Source organism: Myxocyprinus asiaticus, chromosome 18, assembly GCF_019703515.2.
Source record: "Myxocyprinus asiaticus isolate MX2 ecotype Aquarium Trade chromosome 18, UBuf_Myxa_2, whole genome shotgun sequence".
NCBI classification, from domain to species: domain Eukaryota; kingdom Metazoa; phylum Chordata; class Actinopteri; order Cypriniformes; family Catostomidae; genus Myxocyprinus; species Myxocyprinus asiaticus.
Window position 1 is genome coordinate 21,125,327 of NC_059361.1, and position 27,174 is coordinate 21,152,500.

Genomic DNA, 27,174 nt, shown 5'->3' on the forward strand with positions numbered 1-27,174 from the left:
ATGGCAGCGTTGAGACAGGAGCATCGGTACGGACTCTCCTGTGGAAAGATTAATAAAAACGTTCCCAACAAAACGATCTTTCACGTCAAGTTAACCGACACTGCCATCCGGACGCTGGAAGCGTATCAGAATCTCAAGGTAACGCATTTTATTTGATTTCGCAAGTGTTTTATGTCGTTAACAGTGACCTAGTGATCTCAATGGGACGGAAAGAAAAGTTCGCAGAACTTCAAAAGAGTCGCTATCGTTATATTGTTAAATCTCCCGTTTGTAAAGTGTTATTTGTTTGGTCAGAGTCAGTCGCTTCAAGTGCCATATGCTGTCTTAACAGGGACAGATATATCGTGACTGGAGGAAATCGTCCAAATCCAATAGTTACTCTTGCGTTAAAGTTCAATATTCAGTGTTGCTTATTGACACTTTTATGTTAAAACAAAAATAATTTGAACCGCGATATTTTTCCTTTAGGTCGGGTGAAAATTAATTCCTTTTACACTTTTGATATAACTTAAACTCGCCGTTTTATTCTTTACGGCAAATCATTCGAAATGCAAGATGACAGTGATGTAATGCTGAAAATTGCTGTATGTAATGTTGTTATGATCATTTTAAACTGAGCATGGGAAATGTTTCTTTAACTTAGAGCACTCACAGGGATCATACGGTCTGAGAGGGGCTCAAGGCTCAAGCCCGAACTGATATAAACGTTTAGTAACATTTAACAATTCAATGATACATCGGGGTTCCCTTTTTCTTTCGTTATGAACTAATTCCATTTGCATTTCCTTGAATTAAATTCATATAAATCATTTTACATGGCTGTTAAGGTATTGGTGAGCTATCCACAGATTTAAATCTTATTTAACGTGCAATTAACCTTCTATTGTCTCTTTACATAAATTAAAGTTTGTAATCTGTAGTTGCATTGGTGAGCTTTAAGTATTGTATAGCGATTGCCTGACAACCATGGTCTATTAAACCTAAAAATAATAAGCTGCTTTTCACCGAGGAGGTAATTAAAAAAAAAAAAAAAACTTTCTTAATGCACCGTTCACCTCATGTAAAGAGGTTGACATCTTCCTTGTAAAGCTGTTGTTTTGCCAATTAACCGCCGCTAAGCAATCAAAAAATATCATTGTCACCGTCGGGTGGACAGCATAGATTCCAGTTATATCGATATACCTCAGCGGTAAACGTGGACGCAAGCTGGAAGGGGCGCTTTGCCAGTTTCACCTCAAACCCAGAGCTTCTGGTCGCTCATTGGACAAGGAAGGTATATTTTTGTTGGCGTGGTCTTTCGTATTGTTTTTAGTTCTTTAAACGCGTGGACGCCGTTCCGACGTCGTCGCTCATTGGTCAGTCAAGCTGGGAGAATGTTGTTTGACCCAATCAGAACACAAGAAGACTTCCTCGAGCCTGTAAATGGATCTCGAGAAAAAGTGAAAAGGCCAACCCGATGTAGAAATGAATGTATTTGTGCAAGTAATCTTTTTCCTTGTTAAAGGGATAGTTCAGTCAGAAATGTTTATTGAAGGGTTAATAGTCATGATTTACTCGTCCTAATGTTGTTCCCAACCTGCATGACTATCTGTGTAACACAAAAGATGTTGGGCTTAATCGCCATTAGGGCTGTCACAATCATGAAATTTGTCTGACGATTAATTGTCAAAAAAGGAATTGCAATTATGACAATTAAATGTCTGTTCTAGGCTATGACGATTAATTGTCTCTTTTAGAGCTTTCATGATTAATTGTCATATTTCTTAAGGTGCAAGTGTGCTTCATACACCTTGTCTTTTTTACATATTTAACTTCAAATATATAAATCAAATAATAAAATAGGGATATATGATTTCCTTTTAAGGCTTTAAAACTATATGAATGACATGAAAAATAATTGTTTAACAATCAAAATATTTCTAAATACTTAAAATATTTCTCTCTTTTTGGTCCACTTTACTTTTGGTCAATTTTACATTTAAACTGTTGTTTTTGGAACTCTTTATAATACTATTTTATATTATATTATGCAATAGTAAAATATTTCTGTCCTAATTTCTTCACTTTCACACCTTATTTTAATGCTCTTTGATTACACACATGAGCCATTATTTCTCATGAAGCAAAACCTTTCAGATTTCCATAATTGTATCACTCTACAGAAATAGAGTAAGCGTGTGTTTCGTCCTTTGTCACTGCATGTCATTAACACTGCATATATGAACCTGTTATGACCAGGAACATTTGCCATCACTCGATCATTTAAAGTGAAGCCGGAGTGGTTTGCGTTCACTGTCAAAGTTTATATTTGTTCGTTTATATTTTCACCGGAGTTTGACGCGATCACTGTTGACGGCGCTCGCATCAGAGTGCTTGAGAAGTGCTTTGCATGCTCTTCCGGACAGAAACTGCTCTGGTTGACATCCGCGTGCGGCTCTTTGTCGCTCGGAGTTCAACTGAATGACACACAAATGCTTTGTTGATGGCATTTATATATTCGCTTAAATACCCTTATTAGAGCATTAAAATGTGATTGGAATTTGATGTGCACAATAATCACAGTTAGGGCAAATAACTGTGAACAGATGGTTATTTAATAATCGTGATAGGCCTAGTCACCATTCACTTTCTGTGCATCTTTTTTTTTCATACAATGGTGACTGAGGCTGTCATTCCACCTAAAATCTCCTTTTGTGTTCAACGGATGAAAGAATTCATATGGAACAACATTAGACTGAGTAAATAATGGTGAACTATCCCTTTAAATCTGTTTATTCTTTTAGAATGTTTCTGTGAGTAAAAGTGTGTACAAGGCATTCATATCCGGCCCATTCCATTTGCTGCTGATGTCTCATCTTTTATTTTTAGAAAACTGACTTAATAACTGTCAAATGACAGTGACAGTCCATCACCTTGATGTGGTCAAGTCAGGTCACTAACTATACCTCACTGGCTCCCTATGAACTGTGTATTATGTGGCTTATAAGCTTTCACTTCGACAGAATAAAAAACAAAAACAAAGTTCAAGTAGCCACAACCCCCCTTCATTAATGTTTAGCCACTAATCCAGCCACATGACAACAAACTCAGAACCAATAAGCCTGCACTTTTGAGCTTGAGCTTCACTTTATGCATAGTGACATGACTGCCTCTCCCTGTAACATCCATCATAGATAAACATGTTTGTTGACCAAAGCTCCAGCTGTACCTTAAAGATAATAAGTGCTGTCTTTTGACCTTGCTTAATGTTTTTGAGTGTTGTGGGGAAGCCTCTTTTTTTCCCCCTCCATCTCATCAATTTTATGTTAGGAATATGTATTTTTCTGTTTGTAGATATAATATATAAGCTATTGCTGATGTTCCTGGACATTGGCCCAAGAAGAGTGTTAAAAGCTCAGCTCACATCGTATTAGAGATTTATATATGAAAGGCCTATTTGGACACTTTGCGCTAGACAAACACCACAGGGCTGATAATGTACAGGCCTGTCTGACTGTATCCAATGCACCTTTAGAGAGAAAGGCACTATGCTTCTATAACTTAACTTTAGTCCTAATTACAAGAGCCTAGCTGAAAAAAAAAAAAAAAACAGAAGAGAACGCAGACTTGTTGCTTAAAAGCCTTTATAGGGCATATTCCATGCTGTTTTCTCTGACCCACCCCCACTTCTCATACATGTGTACATGTGTACCCGCACACACACACTCAACATCTTCACACCCATCCACTCCTCACACAAGAACATTTGATTGACTCATGTAATGTCTTTCAAGTTAAGATTTATTAATCAGACACATTCCAGTGCAGATTAGCAAAGCCCAGCCTTGATCTTTAGGCTTGCACAAGCAGAACCATGACACTGCCGAGAGGCCAGTGACAGCCAGCCTTTCATTCTCTCAGAAGCAACCCCCCTTCATTCCCAGTCTGCATGAATTAATACAGGAGAGAACTGTGCCTCTGTCAATGTGGGAAAGCAAGTAATGTGAGACTGTAATTACTGTGAAGGGAGGCTAATAGGAAGGCATGATATTTCACTAGAGTTACTACATAAACACAGCTTGTGGAAATGCAGGCATCATGGGAAAACACTCCAATTTAAGGCTGGTAATTGTAAAGGACATAAACACCATTTTGTATTGTTTTTATTAAAGCATCTCTTTAGCGATGCATTGCCTTCGTTCTTCGAGAATGCTAACTCAGGTGGAGATGATGCATTTTTAGGATCAAGAAAGTTCCTCTTTGCTATGTAATTCTTTCTATTTAATAATAGTAGATGCTAACCAACCTATTTTTACCTCTTTTTTTTTTTCTGTTCCTAGGGGTCCTTACCAAATCAGCCGGCAATTTGCTTCAAGGGGAACCAGGGGGTAAGATGAATGTTTTTCCTCACCCCTCCTGATGCCTAAAAAATGGAATGCTTTAATTAGAGCTGATTGTTGAGTCGTGCAGCAAAAACTCACGGCACCTTTCAGCTGCCTGCATACTCTCAATATTTCATGAGCTCCTGAGCTGTCGCCTGAAACGGAGAGGGAACTGTAACTTGCAGTGACGCTACCCTTAGGGCCTGCCTAACTAGATAGGAAACATTTATATAATTATAGCTGTGTTTGTAAGCACAGTTAAGTGTATCTCGTCGCTGCCATAAATTAGGAAAATGTCATCGCTTGGATGCAATTGTGAAGTTTCGTAAAGACAGTGGTTTTTGCATATGTGAGAGTATTGTTATTTACAACTAGTGCAATTGGCAGTGCAGCTTGCTATCACACTGTACAGCCTAGGTGGATTTTGGGGGGGGTGCATTCCAGTGAAATGGCTATAAAGAAAGATGCCTGTGTCTAACCGGATTAGCACATTCAGCCATAGCACCTCCCCATCACTGCCTGCTAGTCTCCTGTAAGTTAAAACACACAATTGAGTTTAAAACAAGCCCATCTAATCCAAATGCCTAGCCAACTGCGTTTGAAGAAAAGTGACTTTGCTCTGTAGACAAACAGTGAACTGTGCGATAACCCTGCGGTAGGAAGCCCGGGAGAAGCTACTCAACACCCCCAAGCTGTTTGCCAGGTTACTGGGTCAGACTGGTGACTGGAAAGGCTTTGTCAAGAGCTCTGGGAAGAGGTGGGGGTGTTGGTAAGCCCAAGGGAGCCTCTTGTATCTTTATGCCTGTTGTCTCAGCGCACACATGAAAAACCTGTGACAAGGAGGGGGATAACCACGGACGCCGTGTCTCCTGCAGACGGCATCCTTCAACCCCCACTAATTCCACAATTACAATTAGCAAAATACTGGCACATGTAGTCAAGCTAATGAAGTTTCCTTCCATTTTAAAACGGAGTAGTGTAGTTGTGTCAAGTGCGTAAAACTGAAATACGTTCTAATTGTCAAATTAGATTTAGCGATTATATCTTTAGCCCATTACATATTCAAATTGGTTGCACTGAATTTAGGCGTTTATCCCCTCCTCCCCAGATAATGGGCTGCTGGGCATTAATGAGGAATTTGAGCTGTGTGTGTGCGCGCACATGTGTGTGTTTGTGTGTGTGTGTCAGGGTGACAAATTAAGCTATTACTGCTGGGGGTAGGGATTGATGTTAAGTCCACAGCACTGAAACCACGTTATCAGTCGTAAACGTCACTTAAGTCTGGCTTGACATAATATTGACCATTATAGTTGTACAAGGGTGGATATCTTTGAACAACACTTGCATGGACCACAGGAGACAGACACTCCCATTTTGGCCAGTCTTATCCAAGTAATTTTCCTCCACCTGCAGGAGGGCTACCCCATACCAGGGAATTCCCATAAACATTGTCCTGGCTTGTCTCCAGACCTTTGCGAAGTAGTGTGGAAAGGTTAGGAAGTGACCTGCAGAGGATTGTCAGCCATTTAACACTACCTTGACATTGCCCACTCATGTGGCACTTAAGAAATAATTTAAACAATGCATCATTAGGTGTCTAGTACAGATGATGGGAGCTTTAATTCGCTCAATGTTCTCCAGCTGTGGGCAAGGATGATGCAACTACCTAGAAATAACATGAGATAAATATGCGTAGTGTTAGTAAAATTCCTTTCATATTGCTGGGAGTGATCTCCGTTCCTGGAGGATTTATGAAATCTGAATGTCTTTGATGGCCTCACTAGGGATATGGGAGCACGTTCAGGTTCACTTCGGATTCACAAAGAGTGGGATTTCACATCGTGCAGACCCATTTTCTTTTGGTAATAGGATTTTTGCTGCACAAAATTCAGTTATCCAGAGACTAGAAATATAGCTGTCTCTCTCAATAAACAGAAACAGCTCTCATTTTTACAAGACTTGGTCAGGGATTACTGAAAAAGTCTACCTTTTTTGAGTAAAATGTAAGATGCTGTAAAACAGTATTTATTTGGGTAGTAACATGAAATGTATACCAATTATTTTTCTAATACTTTTGTTACTATGCGTGCAGATGTAATGACATCATATTTATTGAGCCAACTATTTCAATTGATTGTGCCAGGTATCGCCAAGCACCTCGCGATACAATACGTATTGCTATACATGCGTCACGAATCAATATATGCATCACAATATAATACTTAAATTGTGATTAAAATTGCAGCAAACTCGTGAGAGAGACCCAGCATGTCCATGAGACAGAATGAATCTGCAAGTTCAGTGTCAAATTCTGTCGTGTTTTATAGAAGTCGTTTTGTCTGCACTGCAAAACGTCGCTCTCAAAAAAAATTTGCTTAATGACCAAATGACCGAACAAATCCCCTGAAATATGCTCTTTCCCTAAAATATAAGTTGTAACCTTTAATATTGATGTTGGAAAAAAGTAATTGACATTTTGTCATTTTTCTATTTTTATAGCATTTAAATAGCCATAAGTGAGAAAACCTATTAAAGCAAGCTAGGAGTCCAGTGAACACATATTGTCACTAGTGTAAGTGTTAATGTTACACAAGAGATTACATTTTAATTACAAACAGGATGGTGTAATTTAAGCATTATTTGCTTAATTACCCACTAACAAGCAAAGTATTGTTGAAAATGCTGCACTCTTTTGACACAACATAGTTTGCATTCTTGCATTCTTGTTTGCTTATATTGTTCACTGTCCATGTAAAGTGTAAATGTTGCATTGCACAATATACAGTATTCACAATTTAGTTATACAGCTTTTCTAAACACTGAGTTGCAGGTCCAGCATCAGTACGAGTTTGTCTTTAAATTTTCCTGAGTGCGTGTGTGTGTGTGTGTGTGTGTGTGTGTGTGTGTGTGTGTGTGTGTGCGCGCTCTATGGCACTAGCTTGCAGTTGGAGGTGGGGTGTAAAGCATTCCTGTGAGAGATTTTTAGCTTCCCCCATCTGTCTGTCCCTCTAGTCATCACCACATTTGTTTTTACCTGATCTTCTCTCCTCCCTCCTTGGGATTCACCAGTTTTCCATCTCACACCTCCGATGAGTGTGTGTACGTGAGAATGTGACGGTGTCTCAGAGTGTGTATTAGAGTGTACATTGCATGTCTGCATGTGTATGATAGAGTCTATTTTTGACTGGAGGTGACTGTGAGTGTGTTAAGCCAAGTGTACACTACATGACTTGCAGTTGGCGTCTTGTGACTCACAGTCTGGTTTTTCGTTGTGCTGGTGCGAACACTTCAGGACTGTAGTGTGTCAACTACATGACCATTTGTCCCCTACTGAGACCATGTGTACACCTGGTACTAAGATGAGTTTTGGATGATCCGATCACAAATGTACAAGCGAGACATCACCGTTACAACCAGGGGCGGACTGGGAAGAGAAATCGGCCTGGGATTTTACATAGAAACTGGCCCATCTGGAAACTTGAGTGGGCCAAAAGTTGTTGAGTGGGGTGGGGGGTCGCTGTCCTTTTCTGTATATCGCTGACCCCTTCGGCATATCGCGGCGACGTTTTGTGGCCCGTTCTGCATAAAGCAGTGGCCCATTTCAGCTTATCGCGGCCCATTCAGCCCCATTTCGCGGCCGGCCCGTCGGGAAAAGTCCCGGTTCTCCCGATGGCCAGTCCGCCCCTGGTTACAACTGGTCGTCTTTTTTGACCTCTTACATATGTTCGGATTTCGAGGAGAGAGTCTTTGATTTCATGAGGACATACATCAGTCATTACATCTGTGTTTTACTGAATAATAAAGTGGAAAAAAAAAAAAAAATGAGAGAGAAAACCACTAAAAACCGACAGTTTCTCTTAATATTCCCAAAAATTACATTTAGAGCGGAAGTTATTTTAGTGCAGTACCTGTAACTGAGCTTCTAGTGTGTATGCTGGTCATATCTGTGTCCCTATTGTGCATGTCCATGCTTTTTTTAAATTTCCGATCATATGTCGGCAAACAACCGGCTGTTACAGCTGCCTTGAGCGTTGTCTCGTTTCAGACGGATTGACAGAAATGCATCTTAAAATTAGGATGTCGAAATTCATTCACAAACTCACAATTCTTGAAAAAAACAAGAAAGAACAGCTTTCGCCCGTTTTCATGCTTTATTGGCACCATTTGCAAAGGAAAAAATAATAACATCTGATAATAATATAAAACAGCGGGTAGGGAGATGTGGGTGAGGTTTTATTATTTTTTTTATTATTTTTGTCTCCTTCTACCCAATACCTTGCTCTTCTCTTTCAACAAACGGGAAAGAACATCTCGCTCCGTTTTAAGCGTATTTGTGCTTATTTGGAAAGGGAAAAAAAGAATAAAAACAGCTGAAAGTAATAAAGACAGCGGTAGGGAGATGTGGGTGATTTTTTTATTTTTTATTTTTTATTTTTTATTTTTATATATATATATATATATATATATATATATATATATATATATATATATATATATATATATATATATATATATATATATAATATAATATAATATCATTTTTTTTTTTTTTTTTGGTCTGTCTCCAGCTACCCAGATCTTGCTCTCCTCTTCATGCCCATTTTGCTATTTGCAGAATAAAACATTTAAGAAAAATGGAGGGTATAGGGAGATGTGGGTGAAGTTTAATTTTTTTTATATTCTAATTATTTTTTGTCTTCCTAATACCTTGCCTTCTTTTTGCACTCTCTCTATATTTCATTGGCTGTGGCTCATTGTCGTCTCTCGCCTGTCAGGACAGTGCGCACACATGATGACAAGGCGTCTAGATATCAGGCAAATTTGAAAACTGTCGCAGCATCTGGGGCTCGTCTTGGCCTTTCACAGGAGTGCGCACACAACAAGACCTTTCGTCGTGAGATCCGAGACTTCTCGTTGCAGTCCAGTCGCTGACTCAAAACATCAAAGGAGATAAGCTTGAATCGTGTAGTGTCCACTAGGCATTAGCTACAGTGCTTGTCTGAGCCAGTGCCTATGTGTGTGTAAGAGTGTGCCTGGCCTTTTTTTCCTCTTGAAAGCTAATTAGAATGACAAAAAGAGGAATGAGCATAGAACACAGAGAGTCGCTGGCAGCAGTGTGGAGGGGAGCTGTCCCATGTGTGAATGAAAAGGCACACGCCGCTTCTTTCATCCAGATGTGATGTGCTCTGCAACGTGTACTGGGCTCCGAGTGCCTGTCTCGTCTGGGGCCCTGGTGTTTTGACTGCCAGAGCTGTTTGTGGCTCCGTCTCTGATTTTATTTTTCAGTTAACAAAGATGTCTTCAGTAAATTTTCAGCCAAATGCGAAATAAAAGGTGGCTTTGGCGAGTAAAAAAATGGCCTCGATTTTTATAAGCAACTGCAACATACAGTACATGGTTTAAATCACATTGTGAAAATGATAGTCTGACCCTCGCTGATTTAATTAAGTGACGCAAGAAAACGAGGATTTAAGAAAACATCTGTCTCCTGGATTTTTTTTTCTTTCTTCAGAACTCCATGTGGTGACATATGTGGAATAATCTTTACGTTAAGCCACCCAGATGAAAATATGGGGAACAAAATCACAATAGGTCTCTGCTTTTGTAACAGTTGCAGTTTGACAGCGAGATGTCTCATATTATACAGTAGATAATGTATGACAAAGACCTGTGCTGTATGTCTAGAAATATGAAGATATTTAAATTAAATAGCAAAATAATTCCATTGTCATGGGGACAAAAATATTTTAAATAAAAATAGTGCAAAATGCAGTTTCTTGGCTTGAATAAAATATTAATGTAAACTTTGTCAGTGGACCCTTCTCAATGGGTTTGGATCGCGGAAGTGACTACTGTGGGGTAAACTTCTAGCAGTGAATGGGAAACCACAGCAAATGTAATTTTTTGTGTTCACATTTGCTCCAACTGCAAAAGAAAAAAGTCCACTCATACATTTCCAAGACTTTCCGCAAGAGGCAAACAATAGAGAGCAGTGAATTATGGCAGTCAGAACAGAAAAACATGCCATATTTACTGTCACTCCCTCAGCAGCTGTATAATATATTAACTGTTATATTTATATTTAACAGATATATTGTCATGAAATAATTAAAAAAACGTTTAAAACATAAGCTGCTCAATAAGGCAGAAACACGTCATCACAATCTGTGAAAATGGTCCATTCACGTGCCATTGGGCATTGTGGCAGAAAGTTTGGACCCTGATCTTAGCAATAGTGCTAGATGTTTATTTATTTTTGTGCATACCATGAACCTTTTAAAGTATCTTCATATGAAGATAAATGTAATGTGGAAAACATGCATGGTGTGTGTGAAAGTCTTCCAAATATTTAATGCTCAGCTGTGTTGATCACTTCACAATGCTTAAATGGTCCTGAGAGGAGCCAAGTACTGCATGGGAAGATCACAGACACTTCAGTCTTTTCATGCATGGACACACACAGGGCAGGCTCGCTGTTCTGACGTGCCTGGACCGACTTCTGAAAGACCGCTGGTCTGTGTACATTATGCATTGACAGACTACAGCTCTCAAGCGTTGTCTGCCTAGCATCTTATTTGTATTCGTAACACTCTCCTTAGTTGGTGCTTTAAACTTGTTTACTCCTCTTTTTTCACGATATTGTCTCACATGTTAATTAAAATTGAAATGTGTCATTTATGTGCCATTAGTGGCACCAAGCAGAGTTCCAAAATATTAAATTTTTGAACTATTTTCCTGAACAAACTCTCTGTCGCTTTCAATGTTTGGACAAACAGGTAGTCCCACCTCAAATTACTGGTTGAGCCAATGTTGCTATGTTAAGCTGGTAGGGATGCTCAAATAAACAGCAATGTTTTTATAGGACCACAGAGCAACAGTGTTTACTCTCTTCTTGGGAATCAACCTGTGAATGGCTTACTTAAAGTCGTTTTTGCATATTCAACAGGGATAGCAGAACATATGTAGACACTTCACCTTTAAAGAATATTTGCATCCTGTTTCCATTAACATTAATGGTATGTGGTGGTCTTTAGTCACATGAGTGGATCCATTGATTCGTTGCCTGTAGTAGGGGGAATTGGCTTGGCCCAGCAGGATGTTTTGCACTTAAAAGTTTATAGTAGTTTTTCATCACATGGATTGTCTAAATCTTATTTAAATAGTATTCATGCAGGGGGCCTGGGTAGCTTAGCGAGTATTGATGCTGACTACCACTCCTGGAGCCACGAGTTCGAATCCAGGGCATGCTGAATGACACCAGCCAGGTGTCCTAAGCAACCAAATTGGCCCGGTTGCTAGGGAGGGTAGAGTCACATGGGGTAACCTCTTCATGGTCGCTAAAATTTGTGGTTCTCACTCTCGGTGGGACACGTGGTGAGTTGTGTGTGGATGCCGCGGAGATTAGTGTGGGCCTCCACACGTGCTACGTCTCTGCGGTAACATGCTCAACAAGCCACATGATAAGATGCACGGATTGACGGTCTCAGACGCGGAGGAAACTGAGATTCGTCCTCCGCCACCCGGATTGAGGTGAATCACTACGCTACCATGAGGACTTAGAGCACATTGGGAATTTCAAATTGGGGAGAAAAGGGGAGAAAAAAAAGTAAAGTATTCATGCACATGTCTAGCTGTCACGTGGATGCATTTAGAAACTGAAACCTCTTTCAGGTCTGTTTTTGTTTGTGTAGTTTGTCTGTCATGGCCCGTCCTGAAGTCTAGAATGTGACTGCTCGGAAAATGAGCAATGTACTTGTAAATAAACATGACCCTGAAAACATTCTGCATTTCAGGAGCGAATTGTTTTGCACCGTTTGTATTCTGTGTTTGAAGCTTTAAATGAGGACCATTATATGACATGCTTAAAAGGGAAGAACTTAGAAAATAAAATGCTATGTGCATTGTGTTAACACCATTGATGGTTTTTTGAGCAATTTGACTTGCAAGTGTGTGTGTGTGCTTTTGTGTTGACTATCAAGGCCTTATAATCTTTTTAAAGGGATAGTTCATCTAAAAATGACATTCTTTCATCGTTTACTCACCCTCATATTGTTCCAAACCCATGTACCTGTTGGATAATAGATGATGTTAGGAAGAATGTCTAGAGAGTTCCCATTCACTACATACGACATACATATTATTTATTATACTACATACATATTATTTATTATACATGTTGCCTGTATTGCAGGGAGCAAATAAATGAGAAAAATACTGTATGCTTGCTCTTGAGTCGCTTAAATAATAATAAATAAATATTTTGGCATATGTTTGACGTTCCGTGCTGAAAAGGAAATCATCAAATTAATTAATAACTATACCTCGCTTGTCGAACACTAAATGAGTGTCTTTTTAAAGACTTTACAATGTATATAGGCAATATAACCAACTCTTATCAGGTGCTTTTTAATTTGCTGCAAATTAGAAATGTTCCATTGCCATAACTTATGAAATATGATTATTTACTGTGCACAATACTGACAAACATGCGGTCAAATCATCATGCAGATTGGGAAGTTCTCATGTTGTATACAACACATATTATTTCATTCACATATAAAATTAATATCAAATAAAAGCCCTGAGAAAAAAAGTTAAAAAAGCTTTGAGTTTATAAGCTGTAAACCGATATATTTGGTCGTGTTTCACTTGTAACTTCATGAAACACAAACAGAACATAAAAACAGCAGATGCTCCCGATTAAGACAATTGTTTTAATGGTCCTGAGTCCAAATACAATGCGATATGAAGCATGACATTACAACAATCTAGGTAAAATGCGACGCTAACTCGGATATAGTTTTTATCATTCTGGGGGGTGGTCTCTGGTTACAAAGTGCACCAATCACAGCTGTTGTGGTCTGTGTCGAAGTGACATGCAGTTACATTTTTGAAGAGGTGCACGTCAGACTATGGTGTAGGTTTGACGCAGAAGTATAAATCATCCTTAAGGGGGTTAAATCTACATTATAACCCCAAGTTATAATGTTACAGCCCTAGCTTTGTTACTTCTATAAAATTTAAAAATCAAATATACACACAAAATAGAATGACATGCACTTCTAAAATTATCAGGGGAATAAAAACAAAGGACAGATAAAAATAGAAAATTTTAAAAGACCAAGTTTTTTGTTGTAAATTTAGCTTCTGACGGAAAATTATTGTATGTAGTGCAATCTCTGTTTAGGATAGAAAATCCAATGGTGAATTAAATGGGGGGGAAAAAACTGTGAACATTATAAGAGAAGAAATAAAGTTGTAATAAAGCTTAATTAAAATATAACTAAGAAAAATGAAGTGCAAAGATGTAAAATTAATTACATTTCGAAAGGTTAACATTATTTAAAATATCAGGGGGTACTTCAAGTAAATCGTTTAGGTTAAAGGGGTTCAGCTGTCAAAAAAGTTTGGGAAACCCTAAACGAGCAAATACATAAAAACTACTACACATGCTTTAAAGCTTGCTTTGTGTGTGAATTTTTTAAAATGTGCAGCATTAACCAATCTAAACGTAGATAATTGTTCCACTATTGTAATCACAGAGGCCAGTGCGGCTGTGGATGGCCCCATAGACCTGCCTATTCTTAATTTGTGCAGACTCGTCACTATAGTAACTGATAGGCGAGTAAAGGATGGCTCCTGGCTGCTCCCTGAATGGTCTGCATATGAAAGCAGCATGCGGAGCGCTCTCCTCCCCCATTACCGAGACACACACACACACACACACACACACAGGGATGGTTATGGAGTCAGGTTGCCCAGCGCTTACTGAGCTTGACAGATTAGCCCTCAGGTGCTAGAGAGGAGAGAGAGAGAGACAGATTTTGCTTGGCATCCAAGGCTGTTCCTCGGGGATGAAGCAGCCACCACAACCCCCTCCACCCCACCCCTTCAGCTCCACAGCTTCTCATCCCCAACCCCCCTCCAACCTCAAACCAACCCCCATGCATCAACAGACATCCACATTCACCCCCCTCTGATTCCTCCCCATTTAAATGTAACGGACTTCAACCCGGTGCCATGACACTGTGCCTCGGAGTGATTTAATGTGAAAGACAGAGGCGAGCTCATGCACTGCATCCATGATACGTGACTCATGGCACACTCATTGATTATACGGTAAACAGTAGAGTTGAACTCCAGAGTTTGAGAAAAATGGCAGTATTCGTAGCTTACGTTATTTTCTGTCTTCTGTGTCTGCACAGGTCATAGCAGCTCCCCCTATTCTAAATACCACTTGTTTGCATTATTATTCATTTATCTCTCATATATGGTCAGATGTTGTGATGGTAGTTCTTAGAAGAACATTTGCTAATCACAATTCCCATAATTCTTCTTTTTTGGCCCTTATGGAATAGGGATGGACCACAGTCGATGACTAGACATCAGACTGCATAAGATGAGAGAGGTCACTGGTATGCTAGATTTTTTTCTTTTAGAGGAGGTTCTTTAATTGGCTGAAGACAGTTTGCATGGTAAAACCCACTCTGAGAAGTTGCATTGTTTAAGTTCAGCTCCTTGAAAATAGCGCACGTGAGACTTGTCTGCGTAATTTCAACTGATTGCAATACAGGTGATTCGAGAGGAACAACACAATACTCTAATGAGCATAAATACGCATAGTACACACAAATTTTGGGTAAAATAGTCAGTTTTCTATGATATTAAACAATACATTAGAATTTGGCCAAAATAAAAGTATCTAATGAGGCAGCATAATTAAGATGCCAACATTTTGAGGGTGCCTATGATGCGTTAAATGCTGCCTCTGAAGGAAGCTCACTAGGTTTTGGAACAGACCCTTAGTCTACATAAAGGCCATCATATTTTTATAATTTCACATGGTATTATTCAGAAAAACATGGTGAAAGTTGGCTTTTTATATTAAATACGCCCTGCCCGTGTTGAGAGATTGAATGCACATATACACATACTGGTCTGCTAAGTTTCCGAGTTTATCGTACCGCTTCACAGTTTCTTTCCACCATAAAAGCAGATCCTTGTCCATTGGTTTGCATGACTTAGAACCAAATATCAATAGAGTAGAATTAAAAAAGAATCAAAATATTACAAGTGTTGCTAGTGCTATACTAGGCTTTCACTATACTAAGCATTCACACACCATATCTTCTTCTTTCAACCAACACCTCGATGACACACCCACAGTGCTCCCCAGTGGACTCACTTGTAACTATGAGATTTGGTGAGAGATTCAGAGGGAAAGTTCAGTATTCAGCGCTGCCCATGGCAGGCAGATGCACAAAGAAAAATCTATTTGTGATATTCGAGTAGTGTTTTTTTACTCGATTACTCGTGCACATCCAAACTTTAAAATACTGCTACAGCCATGCACATTCAGATGAGAATTTGGCTGTTAGGTCACTTCTTGCACTGTTCTTTGAGCGTCCTGGCGCAAATGTTGCATTTTCTTTCAAGCCAGCATGTTATGTTAAGTTGTCCAATTTTTTAAAATGTGTCTTGAGGCCCTTAATTCCTGTTCCATTTTGTTGCATTCTGTCTATCTGTTTTGGAATGCGATAATGCATCTTATGTAAATGCCACCTAAGAAATGTGTACAACTTGAATAAGATGAACCTGAAATCAGTCTAATTATACAGGGCTACTTAAAGACCAATTAGCCTATTAGTCGTTAAGGCAATCCTCCGACTAATTGATTTTAAAAATATGTAAATGTACACATATTTAGCACTATTAATTCTATATCTGTCATATGTGGTTAGATGGTGTGATGTTGAGGAATTTTTGTCCATAGTTCCTAATTCACAGTCAGTCACAGTTGCCATAAATCTCCCATTTTGCCCCTTATGGAGTGGATTACCATTTGACGTAATAACAGCACTGTATAATCCCAGGCCCTGTTTTGTCTACTGTCTCTCTCCTCCCCCCATCTCTCTCGCTTACTCTCTCTCTCTTTTTCTCTTCTGCCCTTACTACCCCCTTCCGTTTCGGATCGGGGGTCATGTTGTGCCGTTTGTCGGTCCTGGGCAGGGATGCCCCATCTCCACCCTTCCCCCACCCCTTCTAATACGCCACACGTTCCTGCTGCTTATGAATAAAATGGGCAGAACTCCGTGCCTTTGCATGTGGCAGGAACAAAAGATGAGTGCCTTGCAGGAGCCGCAGAAAAGCACACTGCATGAAGAGAACAATAGTAATGATCGCGATGAAGACTGACTGTTGAGTTGAAAAGGGCCGTATGAGGAGAAACCAGTGGAACTAATTTAACCAGACCAAAGAAAACTGAGCAAAAAGCCATTATGCAGAACTCCTAATGTAGAAGGTGCTCATTACGTGACTGGTCAAAGTCAAAGAGTCATGGCTAGCACTGTAATTGCTTTACCAGAGATAAAAGCTTTGAGTTACAACTGCAAGATTTTGGTCTGCTACAGTTTGTATCAGTGGTTCTCAACTGGACCCTGATTTTACATTGGATGTCAATTGGCGACCCAACACAGTATTAAAATTGTTTATCATGCAAAAACAACAAAAGTGCCTTTTCAAACTTTGAAATGTATTAATATTATGAACCACATGGCTCAACAATTGCAAATGTAAATGCAAACTGCAAAATTATTAACATAGTCTGGATAGAAAAATGTTGTGACAGAACTGTGATTTACCATCCTAACACAATGAAACAAACACTTGGCCAAATACTGTATTATATTAGCATTAGCCATATTATCAAGTGACGTCAACAAAAGAAATTATTTTACCCTCCCTTTGAAAAGTTGATAAGGCTTTTTTATTTTGCTATCTTAACTAAGCATGACCATATGGTCAGTTGCATTGTATTATCTTCATTTAGCATTGTTTTTCCCTGCTGTCCGTGATCTATCAGAATTTTTAGGTTGCGACCCACCAGTTGAGAAGCATTGAATTAGAGTATGTTTGAATGAAAGTTTACATCTATAATGTTTTGACAGACAAAGAGTTAGTTAAAGATAGTTAAACAACAAGTTAACTGCCAGTTTTTTTTTACTACACTTGTGTGAGTTCCAGTGCCTGGGTTTGAAATAATAATGCTAAAGTGTGAGGACAAGTCTTTCTGTCTCTTCTCTTGCATACACTGACCCAAAAAAGAAAACACAGCACCTGGAACAACACACCAGCTTCTCTTCTTTCCACACAGATGTGCGCTACATAGGAACAAAACACAAATGTTTGAAATAAAGTATTTAGAGCAGAGAGTGTTTTGAGTACTTTAAAGCTGGGATGCAGCTCATTGTAACAGCTCATAAAAGCGTGAGCATTTTAATGCTTTTAGAAACGGGGAGAATTGTCTGTCACTGTTGCTACAGCGCATGGCCTTTGTCTTATCCCCGATGGCCAAGGACCAGCTAAGTTGTTCTGTTCTAGGCCAGTTCACACCTTAAAACAGACTGAGAGTATTTGATGTCTCAAAACACACATGGCATTGTGCCGCAGATGTGGCCGAACATGGCTCACAGAAGAAGGATTTCTTTGTGCTTCGCTCCCTTGTGGCTTTCTTGGGAATGTTGAGGATTGTCAATCTAATGCCATTTAGCTGTTATGACATGGATCAGGTGAAACCCTCCTGTGTGTGTCTTAATGTTATTGATAGTGGACAAAATATTTACCTACAACACTAGTAGCGAGCATAATGGCATCCACGTAGGGAAGTCAAAACAGTATCAATATTCCAGTACCAAAATAATGCTAAAATAAAACAAATTGGTAGAACGAGTACTGACTCAATTCGATACCCACGTGCTGTCTAACTGACATGCAACTGTGACCCTGTTTACACCTGCTGTTTAGAAGCGTTTCAGGTGATCCAATCACAAGTGGTCAATGCTAAATACAGATGTAAACTAGAGGTCTGCACGGGCCTTAAAATGAAACCCGACCCATACCCGAGACCGTGTGGCCTGACCCTACCTGGCCCGAACAATACCGTCAGATTTTAAGCCTGAACCCGACCCAAACCTGAAATCTCTTCTCCTAGCAAGTACTGTTGCAATAGGCTATATTTTATGAAAGCATATAGGCAATATTCGTAACAGTACTGAAACCGTAAACATACACGGTTTTAACAAGGCACGGCAGCACCTTAATACACTACAGCAGAATGGAAAATAGCTTTGCCTTATCGTTTATGTGCTGAAATTTCACTTGGTGCAGAACAATCTGGAATAAAATGAAACAATGCAACAGTCCCCTCTATGCAGCCTGAACTTGTTTAGAATGTTGAATCTTCGTGACAACTGCGCTGAAAACAATCTAGACGCAGCACAATGAATGAAACAGAGCTCTGGTGTCTCAACATGCGTTTTTGACAATTTTAAGTTATTTTTAACTTGACATGATGTTTAAAATATGCCGGTCCTGCGCAAGATGCTGAAGAAAATGCGAGACATGGTGCAAATGTTAAAGATATTCATCCAGCATTTGTTTAAACAATGGGAAAACAGAACAGGTGCGTGCAAAAACACATTAGTCCGTACTCGTCCGTTTGCATGTGTCTGTGAGTGAGAGCGCGTGCGCGAAGCAAGTTCGGTAAACCTGTTTATTTTTTCATTAATTACAAACCCGACCTGAACCTGAAGTCCAACTTGAAAAACTGACCCGAACCTGGCCCGAAACCCATCGGTTTCTCATGTCCCGTCGGGCCCGGTTTGGGTTGGAGACCTCTAATGTAAACGTGGTCTAAAATGTCTTGTGATTGAATCACAAAAACCACTTACAGAGGTTGTCAAAAACACATGTGACCACATCACATTTGAGGTGTAAACGCTTATCTGTTCTGAATGCGTCCCAAACAGAAGTGAAGCTCCACCCCTCACATGTCAATCAACTGCATGCTAAAACAAGAGTATAAACTTTGCCATTTATGAGCGGCTTTAAAAGGAAATAACCATCCGATCTGAAAATTTGAAAAAGCAAATACATACATAGACAAGCAAGATAACTTCACGAATCATCTTCAGTGTGTCTGATATCAACATGCATCGACTAGGATGACAAGCACACACATCTAAAGCTCATCTAATACAGGTACTCCACTAACATCACAGATAATTTTGCTCAAAATGTTGCATTTGTGCTTGGATTGAATTTAAACTGCATCTGGGAGAAACAGTGTGGTGGTTTTATTTGTGGTTTGTATGTCTTTAATGACATTTTTTGCAGTTTATTATCATGCGGTAGCACACTGAGATAGTGAATGTATGTCGTCATGAAATCAGAAGCCCTCCTCTCGAAATCTGAACACAAGTGGGCACAGGAAACTCATTTAGCGACCAGGTGTAAACAGCAATGTGTCTCGCCTGAACACGTGATCAGATCACCCAAGACACATCCTAATAACAGGTGCAAACAGTCTGTGCACATAAATGTTCAAATGCACTTTATGGTCACAATGCTGTTCTTGGCAAGATATTAGTTTAAACAAAGTTGATTTGTCTTAAGTGAATGTAAGACAAGAGAAAAAAAAAATTGTATGTTCGTTAGGCCTTGTAGTGTTCATTTATTTCTGTCTTTATTACTGACTTTAATATAAATACTTTAAATACTTGAAGGCCTCATGCCATTGTTTTAATTTAATTTGTCAATAGTTTTATGGTTACATTTTACAATAAGGTTACCGTTTCCATTAGATAACACAATAATTAACATGAACTAACAATGAACAATACTTTTACAGCATTTTTTATTAATCTTGATTTATTCATTTCTACATATACTAATACATTTTACATTAAAAGTTATACATGTTAACATTAGTTAAAGGTGCACTCAGTAACATTTTTGTTTGTGTTTTCGGCTGGTCATGTGATTCTAAAATGCAGCCCCCATGTGCGGACCCTCTCCATGTAGAATAAAACAGCATTTATAAGGTTACTGATAGGGTCCGATACCGCGCTCACGTACTTGTACACATATTTGTAAAAATGCTCCGATACCAAAAACCGATACCATCTGACGTACGAATGTCATTACGTAAACATTCAGCGCACAGGTTAAAATCACGTCCTAGAGAGATTATTTAACAGCAAAAGCTGTGATTTAATGAGATAAATAGATTGATTGCACTTGGATTATTTTAAATGTGATTGCTTGTGAATGTGTGGAGCCGGTGTTGTGCTGACATAGAGACACACATTGCTCGTACCTTTTAGAGATCCTTGGTTCATACACGGAAAACACTATTATGAGCATCGCATGTTCTGTTTATAGCAGATGACAGCAGGCAGAGCGCTAATTCACTTTTTAGCACGAGTCATATACAGACTACATATTTATTTATTTTGTAGTAGCCTTTTGCGGTTAAATAATTAGTGTGATTCACATAGCGACCGGCTTTTCCGGATTGGGAATCTGTATGTCAGAGCTACTTGGTCTAACAACACATAAACACTTCAAAATAAAAGCTCCACCAAAATAAAAGCTAAATATAAATTAATATAAAAATTACGACAGAAATAGATCACTACTGTATAGTTATGTAATATTCACTGTTATACTACTACTACTACTACTAATAATAATAATAAATCAGTAGTAACTGTGTTATATTTAAGCAATATCTCACATCTGTGATGCTCTATTATGCAGCACTTTATCTGACAAAAATAACTGTTTTATTTAGGATTGTGCTGTGAGGTTCTGTATAAAATCACTTCATTTGGTAAAAATAATACAATTTCATGTTGAAAATTAATTGTTATACTTTCATTTGATTAAAGTTTTAATTAATTAATTTTTTTAAACACAATTGTGATGACAAAATTAAAATAAACTGCTGATATTGAGTTCAGAAAAAAATCAGGTACCGGACTTGGTATTGGCGAGTACTAAAAAAAAACTAGCGGTACTCATACTCTGTCTCAAAAAAATGGTAACGGAACATCCCTAGCTACTGATATGACTGGAGTCTTCAGTTTAATGTGAGTGGTCATGATTTCCTACATATATTGCAAAATTACAATTCATGTCTTTAGGAGTTACACTTTTTTTAATGAGGACAAATTACTGAGTGCACCGTTAATGTATGAAGTAACATGAACAAAAAATGAACAATAGCATTTTGATAAATTAACTTTAACCAAGATTAATAAATGCTTAAAAAAAAAAAAAAAAAAAAAAAAACTTGTTAGTTTGATACCAAATACATTTTAATAATGTGAATGAATAGAAACATATTGTAAAGTGTTACCATTTATATTTAACTTTTCAAATAAAGAAGTTTTATTATTCATTTATTATAAAGTATGCATATTAGTTTTTGCTGAATTATCAAAACTGATATTGAGAATCATGAAATTACATTTGGTATTATGACAACACTTGATCCACTACTGCTTTGTTAGACTAGTTACTAACTGTAAGAACATTGAGGAAACTAGGTGAATGACACAAAGTGCTTGAAGATTAAGCGTCATAAACACACAAACACACAGCACTCTGTGAGAGAGATAACATTTCTATAACCACCCTCGAAGCAGCCTGCCTTTTCCTTTTAATCTGATGTGCTACCTAATATACTGATCTAAAAGCTGATATAATCTCACCTGGCAAGCTGGGCGTTGGCTCTTGTTGAAAGAATAAACATTAAAAAAAAAAAAGAGCGAAAATGCCAATGCATTAAAGGTGAACTTGGCTCATTTTCCATGCAAAGTTCTCCGGAGTTCATCTATATTCTCTGACCAAGATTCACACTTTTAAATCTTGTTCTTTGACAAGGAGCTCCGTTCAAAAGACATAGGACAAAGACTAGTTGAGCTGTGGTTGCCAAAAAGTACACATTATCCCACAGTGTGAGGAAGGCATTTTGTTTTTGCCTTTGCACACCAGAGGTGATGCGATAATGCGAAACGAGTCGCTGACGAATGGCCCTTTCACATGAAAAGTGAGGCGAATGATCTGCGTTAGAACTTTCACGCTTTTTCAATAGGTGGTGCTAATCGACAAGCAATTTTACCCTGGTACATTAGGTGTCGCAAAGCACCTTTCAGCTGGTCTGCCCTTTGCCTATCAGGGATGAGAACAAGAACTACTTGACGAGTTGAATAGTAAACAGCAAAATCACAGTATGAAAGACAACAGTTCTCTAGCGAGCCGATCGAAAAAATAAAAAGTATTCTCTACACACTGCAGCATTGATGATGATTTTTGTTGTTGATTTGCTCAATGATTAAGAAAACATTAAGTCCCGTTTTCAGTTTAAATATTCTGTCCATTATAACTTGCCCACAAAATGACTTTTCATTACACTTGTATTAAAAACATTCAGTCAGTGAATTGGATAAGTGCATCGCAAAGAAGGTTGCAAATATCAGAAATATGCATCGATAGACAGTCACTATCATTAATGAATGAATAGAATACAACAGGCATATTGTTTTACTCAGACTAAAAGCTGTTTATTTGTATACAGCACAGAGTTGCTTATATTTTAAACAGATGCAGCTTTGTTGCTTTTTTCATGAAATACACGATTACTTAAAGCAGATGCGCCCGATTAAAAACGAGGCCAAATACGGTGTGATATGATGCGTAAATCCAGAGGTAATCTTCACAGAGTGTGTCGACATGCTACTGAGGGGTTAAAGGAAAAATAGGGCAGCTGCTCCCAGGTCCGAGTGCCTGCCGCAACCAGGCGCGCCTTTATTTCGGGAAATACGGTACTCACGGTAGATTAAATGCACAGGCAAAAATGCAGCAATATGAAATGCATTACGAAGACAATCCACTTAAGATCAGAATTATTTTTTAAAAACAGTATGCGAGGCAGAGATGAAGCAATATCATTTACAGAGAAAAGAGAAAAAATGTTTTAGTTTTTAAGACATTTGATGCAAATAAAATGCAGTTTTTACTGCTGGTTCAGAGTTTAATGTTGGTTGTCAAAACCGCTGTAGCGACACTAGTTGCATTGGTTTCAGTAACTGCAGCAGCTTCTGACATGTGATCCAAAGCTCATATTTTAATGGTCAGGTCATTTCAATCGGCAGGCTAGAAAAAAAAAAAAATCGATGCATCGTGGCAAAAATTTGCGTTTGGTGTGCAAAGGCATTTAGTCTCAGCAATTTTTTTTTTCATGGCATATAAATCTCCCTTACTCATAAGATCTAAGTGCCCTGGTGTGATCCTGCTTCCATGAAAAACAACAGTCTCCCTAGAGACAGATGCTGGGAACCAAGGGGGTAAATGACATATGGTTATGAAGATCGAGAAGGAAACGGGGAATGAAAACTAGGGCAACCCCCAGAATGGGCTGACCTGCATGACATTGATTAGAATCAGAATATAAAGTGTGCATGTTGGTTGGGCCAGTTGTCGACAAGTGAATGTGCCACGTGGATGGGATGGGGTCCAGGAGTGGGGGAATGCTTAGGATATGGGGAATGTGATGCTTTGGGAAAAGGGGACTTTAGAAGGGTTCAAGGGGGTAAAGACTGTAAATCCATTCCTGTGCTGTTTGCCTCTGGGGTAGCTGGCTTTTGTTCATCAGTGTGGCCATTTGAGAAACAAATGATTATTCATTCCATTGCAGCATTGGCGTGACCTAGATCTGGAACCTTCTCGAAATGACTTGTTGCTTGTGACTTTTGGCAGAGGCTCTCAGCAGCTGTAGTCCGAAGGCTAGTTATTGGCCAACCAATTGTTGATGTTTTTTGTTGTTGTTGTTTGATGTAGTTGGGGAAAGGGTACATTAGTCTAATCATGCTTAACTGCCTCATTTTGAAGCCAAGGACATAACTGGGTCATTACTGACATTTCCCCAACTCAACCCTTGTGAGTGGCCATTGGTGTAGTGAGCTACTGTTTGGTAGCATGGTGTGACTGCTTATGCGTGTGTTGTTTTGTAGCACGGCAAACTAACAGATAATGATGGGGGCAGTGTTCATAGTGTGGGGCTGAATATGTGTTTTGTGAGACAGAGAGCTTTTATTGGCTCCATGTGGCCGAATGTGGTTATGGTTGTAATGCGTGACCGGGAATTTGTGACAGCCAGAACCCTGTTCTGCATTGCCCATACATGCTGTTTTTAGACATGTAGGATGTTAAATTGCTCAGTAGAGTATTTTATGCACTTCATTAAACACAGTTGAAATGAGTCCAGCGTGTTTCTAAAAATGAAGAGGTCAGTGTTTGTCTTCAAGAACGTTTGTGAAAAATGAAGTTGTAAACAAGCTGAAATGGCCCTAATTAACCCCCATGACTAAAATAAAATGATTACCTTTTTTGCATTGTATGGTAGAACAACATCCTGAACTTTTTTTTATTCTCTTTAAGGGATGGCACACCCAAAAATGAGAATTCAATCATCATTTACTCATCTCTTGTGTTGTTAATACCTGTATGACTCACTTTCTTCAGTGGAACACAAAAGGAGATGTTTGAAAGTGTGTAATGCCCAAAGTATACTTCGGTTAGACACGAACTCTAGGCGTCTGTGTACAGGACGTGTGACGCAGATTTCGTTATCAGCAAAAGTGCTCGAGCACTGAATGCGTGTGGTGTGATGTTTTTAAAAAACATTATTTTTATTTTTTTTATTAATTTTTTTTTATAACTGCACGTACACTGAACGTGCATTATTTGCATGCGCCTGGAATTATTTGCATTAATTAGTGTGTCTACAAGGTGGCAACCCTCACAATTGAGCCATTGCTTTCACAAAGACGCACTGGAAGAAAATTGAATCGCCACTAACCACAGGAGTCGAAGGCGGAAAAAACAACAGTGGGTGTGCAGGTCAAGAACGCATGTGAGGCCCTCGGTATACTTCATACGAAATCGAATAACTAATGGGTGTGATGTCATTTCAAACTAAATCTGGCCCAAACAAAGGTGTTTTTGAGTTTGTTTTGGTGGTTCGTAACATCTCGCCAGCGCAAACTTTCAGTTTGTACCTGCTTCTAAACACCTTCTTGCTGCCATTGGTCCATGTCATTGGTAGGTATGACCTGGAGCTCCACCTACTTTGAATCCGACAACTAATTTCAGTAACGTTGTTCAGTTAGTTAAGATCAGTTAACATGAACACACTAGAGTGCAGAGTTATTAGCGAGCTCTCATTAACAGAGTATGTGAAAATATTATGGCTGGTTATAGCTTGTTACGGCCTTAGCGGCATCAATGCAGAATGTAAACATGACAAATTACACAGTATCTACTGCATATATATATTCCTTTTAAATAATCATTGAGTGGTTAAAACAGCTTCTTTTACTGATCTCATGTGAATACTACTCATAGAATGAGGCATGAAGTCACATTTTAATGTCACATTAGTTTACATGTAGTCTTGTGCGTCCTTGTATTTAAATGGTCCTCTATACGCCTCCCCCAGTGGCATGGTCGGTGTCTGAATGTTTGCAAACAGTATACCTTTGCTCAGCTTTTTCAAACTTCTTTTTGGCTCTGAGTGAAGAATAAAGAAGAACTTCTCCGTGAGTATACCAGGGCGTTGCGTAGGTCAGGACATACTTGAATTTGCATATCTTGAGGTTGAAGGAATACAAAGAGGTCTTATCTTTATAGGTCTAAACTCCTGAAGAGAAATAGTCCAGTATCTCAAAGCAGTCATTTCACGCATGCCCCAACCGTCTATGCATGCACAGTCAATTGAAATATATTTTGAGGTGAATGTTCGACTGTACGCTGACGCTAAGTGTTCACATCAAAGCCGAAGTATACTTTGGGCTTTAGTCTCAGTCATCATTCACTTGCGTTGCATCTTCTTCACATATAATGAAAGTAAATGGAGACTGTCATTCGTTAAGGCTATCAGTCTGCCTAACATACCTTTTGCATTCCGTGGAAGAAAGACATAAGGGTTTGGAACAACATGAGGGTGAATAAATGATGACAGAATTTACATTTTTTGAGTGAACTGTCCATTTAAGCAGTGGATTAGCAGAGTTTCTATTGTCTTTTGTCAGTGGTGGAAAATGTGTTCCTTTTCTGTAGATAAAGGTTGCAGTATGCTTTTTGAGAGCTTTAATTCCCTAGGGCATAAAGGCATTCTTCAAACCAGTTTTTAACCAAACTTGCTCATACAGCAAAACCCTGCAGATTTGAAAATGCCCTGTGGCTCCTATTGACAGTGGGAATGGAAGGTGCTGAGTTATTCCCTATCATTTATTTTTTATTTTTTGTATACAATCTGGAAGCTTGCATACCTGAGAGCCATTTTAAATGATTTGTTAGGTCACTTTTTGTGTCCTTAGTCATTGCCCTTTTAATCTTTGGACACACTCTGTAAACAAGTAATACACAGTTGCCTCCTGAGCAAAAATAAAATCAGAGCATTTAAATTATGCGGACCTTAACTATTCATTTTCCTCAACCATTTTCCAGAAATCTAGGGCACCGCCTCCACTACGACATCTATAATTTTTGGCTGGAGGCAGTTTGAAAAGAAATGCTGTTTTAAATGACACCGCAATACCTGTTGCTTAATGAGTTTGTATTTTGAATTGCCTTTCTGTATTAGTGAAAATAGGTTTCTAGGCCTCCCCTGAAGAATATAGCTTGTCTTTTAATATCAGAAATAGTCTGCATAGAGAGCCTAAAGACCTGAGCACAGTTTTCTTTAGTCTTTTAGCGTTCTTTTTTTTTTTCTTTTTTTTTTTGAAACAGTAAGTTTGGCGGGCCAAATTGGAGGACTTCTCCCATTTAAAAAAAAAAAAAAAAAAAAACTATTAGGCTTTAGTTTATGGATTTAGCTAGTTGGTGGCAGGGACGTTCTCATTCTAGAGAGCATTTGATTGGACAAAAATCTGTGTAGTGCAGCATGAGTCATCAGTATTTTTGGTCC

The 27,174-nt window shown here is 38.7% G+C and overlaps 1 protein-coding gene across 2 annotated transcripts in view; it reads left to right on the forward strand.

Annotated features, from left to right (window-relative positions):
- LOC127456225 (RNA polymerase II elongation factor ELL2-like) overlaps positions 1–27,174 on the forward strand; it is a 60,025-nt gene continuing 32,851 nt past the window's right edge. For both annotated transcript variants that reach the window (XM_051724612.1, XM_051724611.1), the window contains exons 1-2: positions 1–138; positions 4,320–4,367. In XM_051724612.1, the coding sequence (XP_051580572.1) occupies positions 1–138; positions 4,320–4,367 (186 nt within the window). The remainder of the gene's footprint in view (positions 139–4,319; positions 4,368–27,174) is intronic.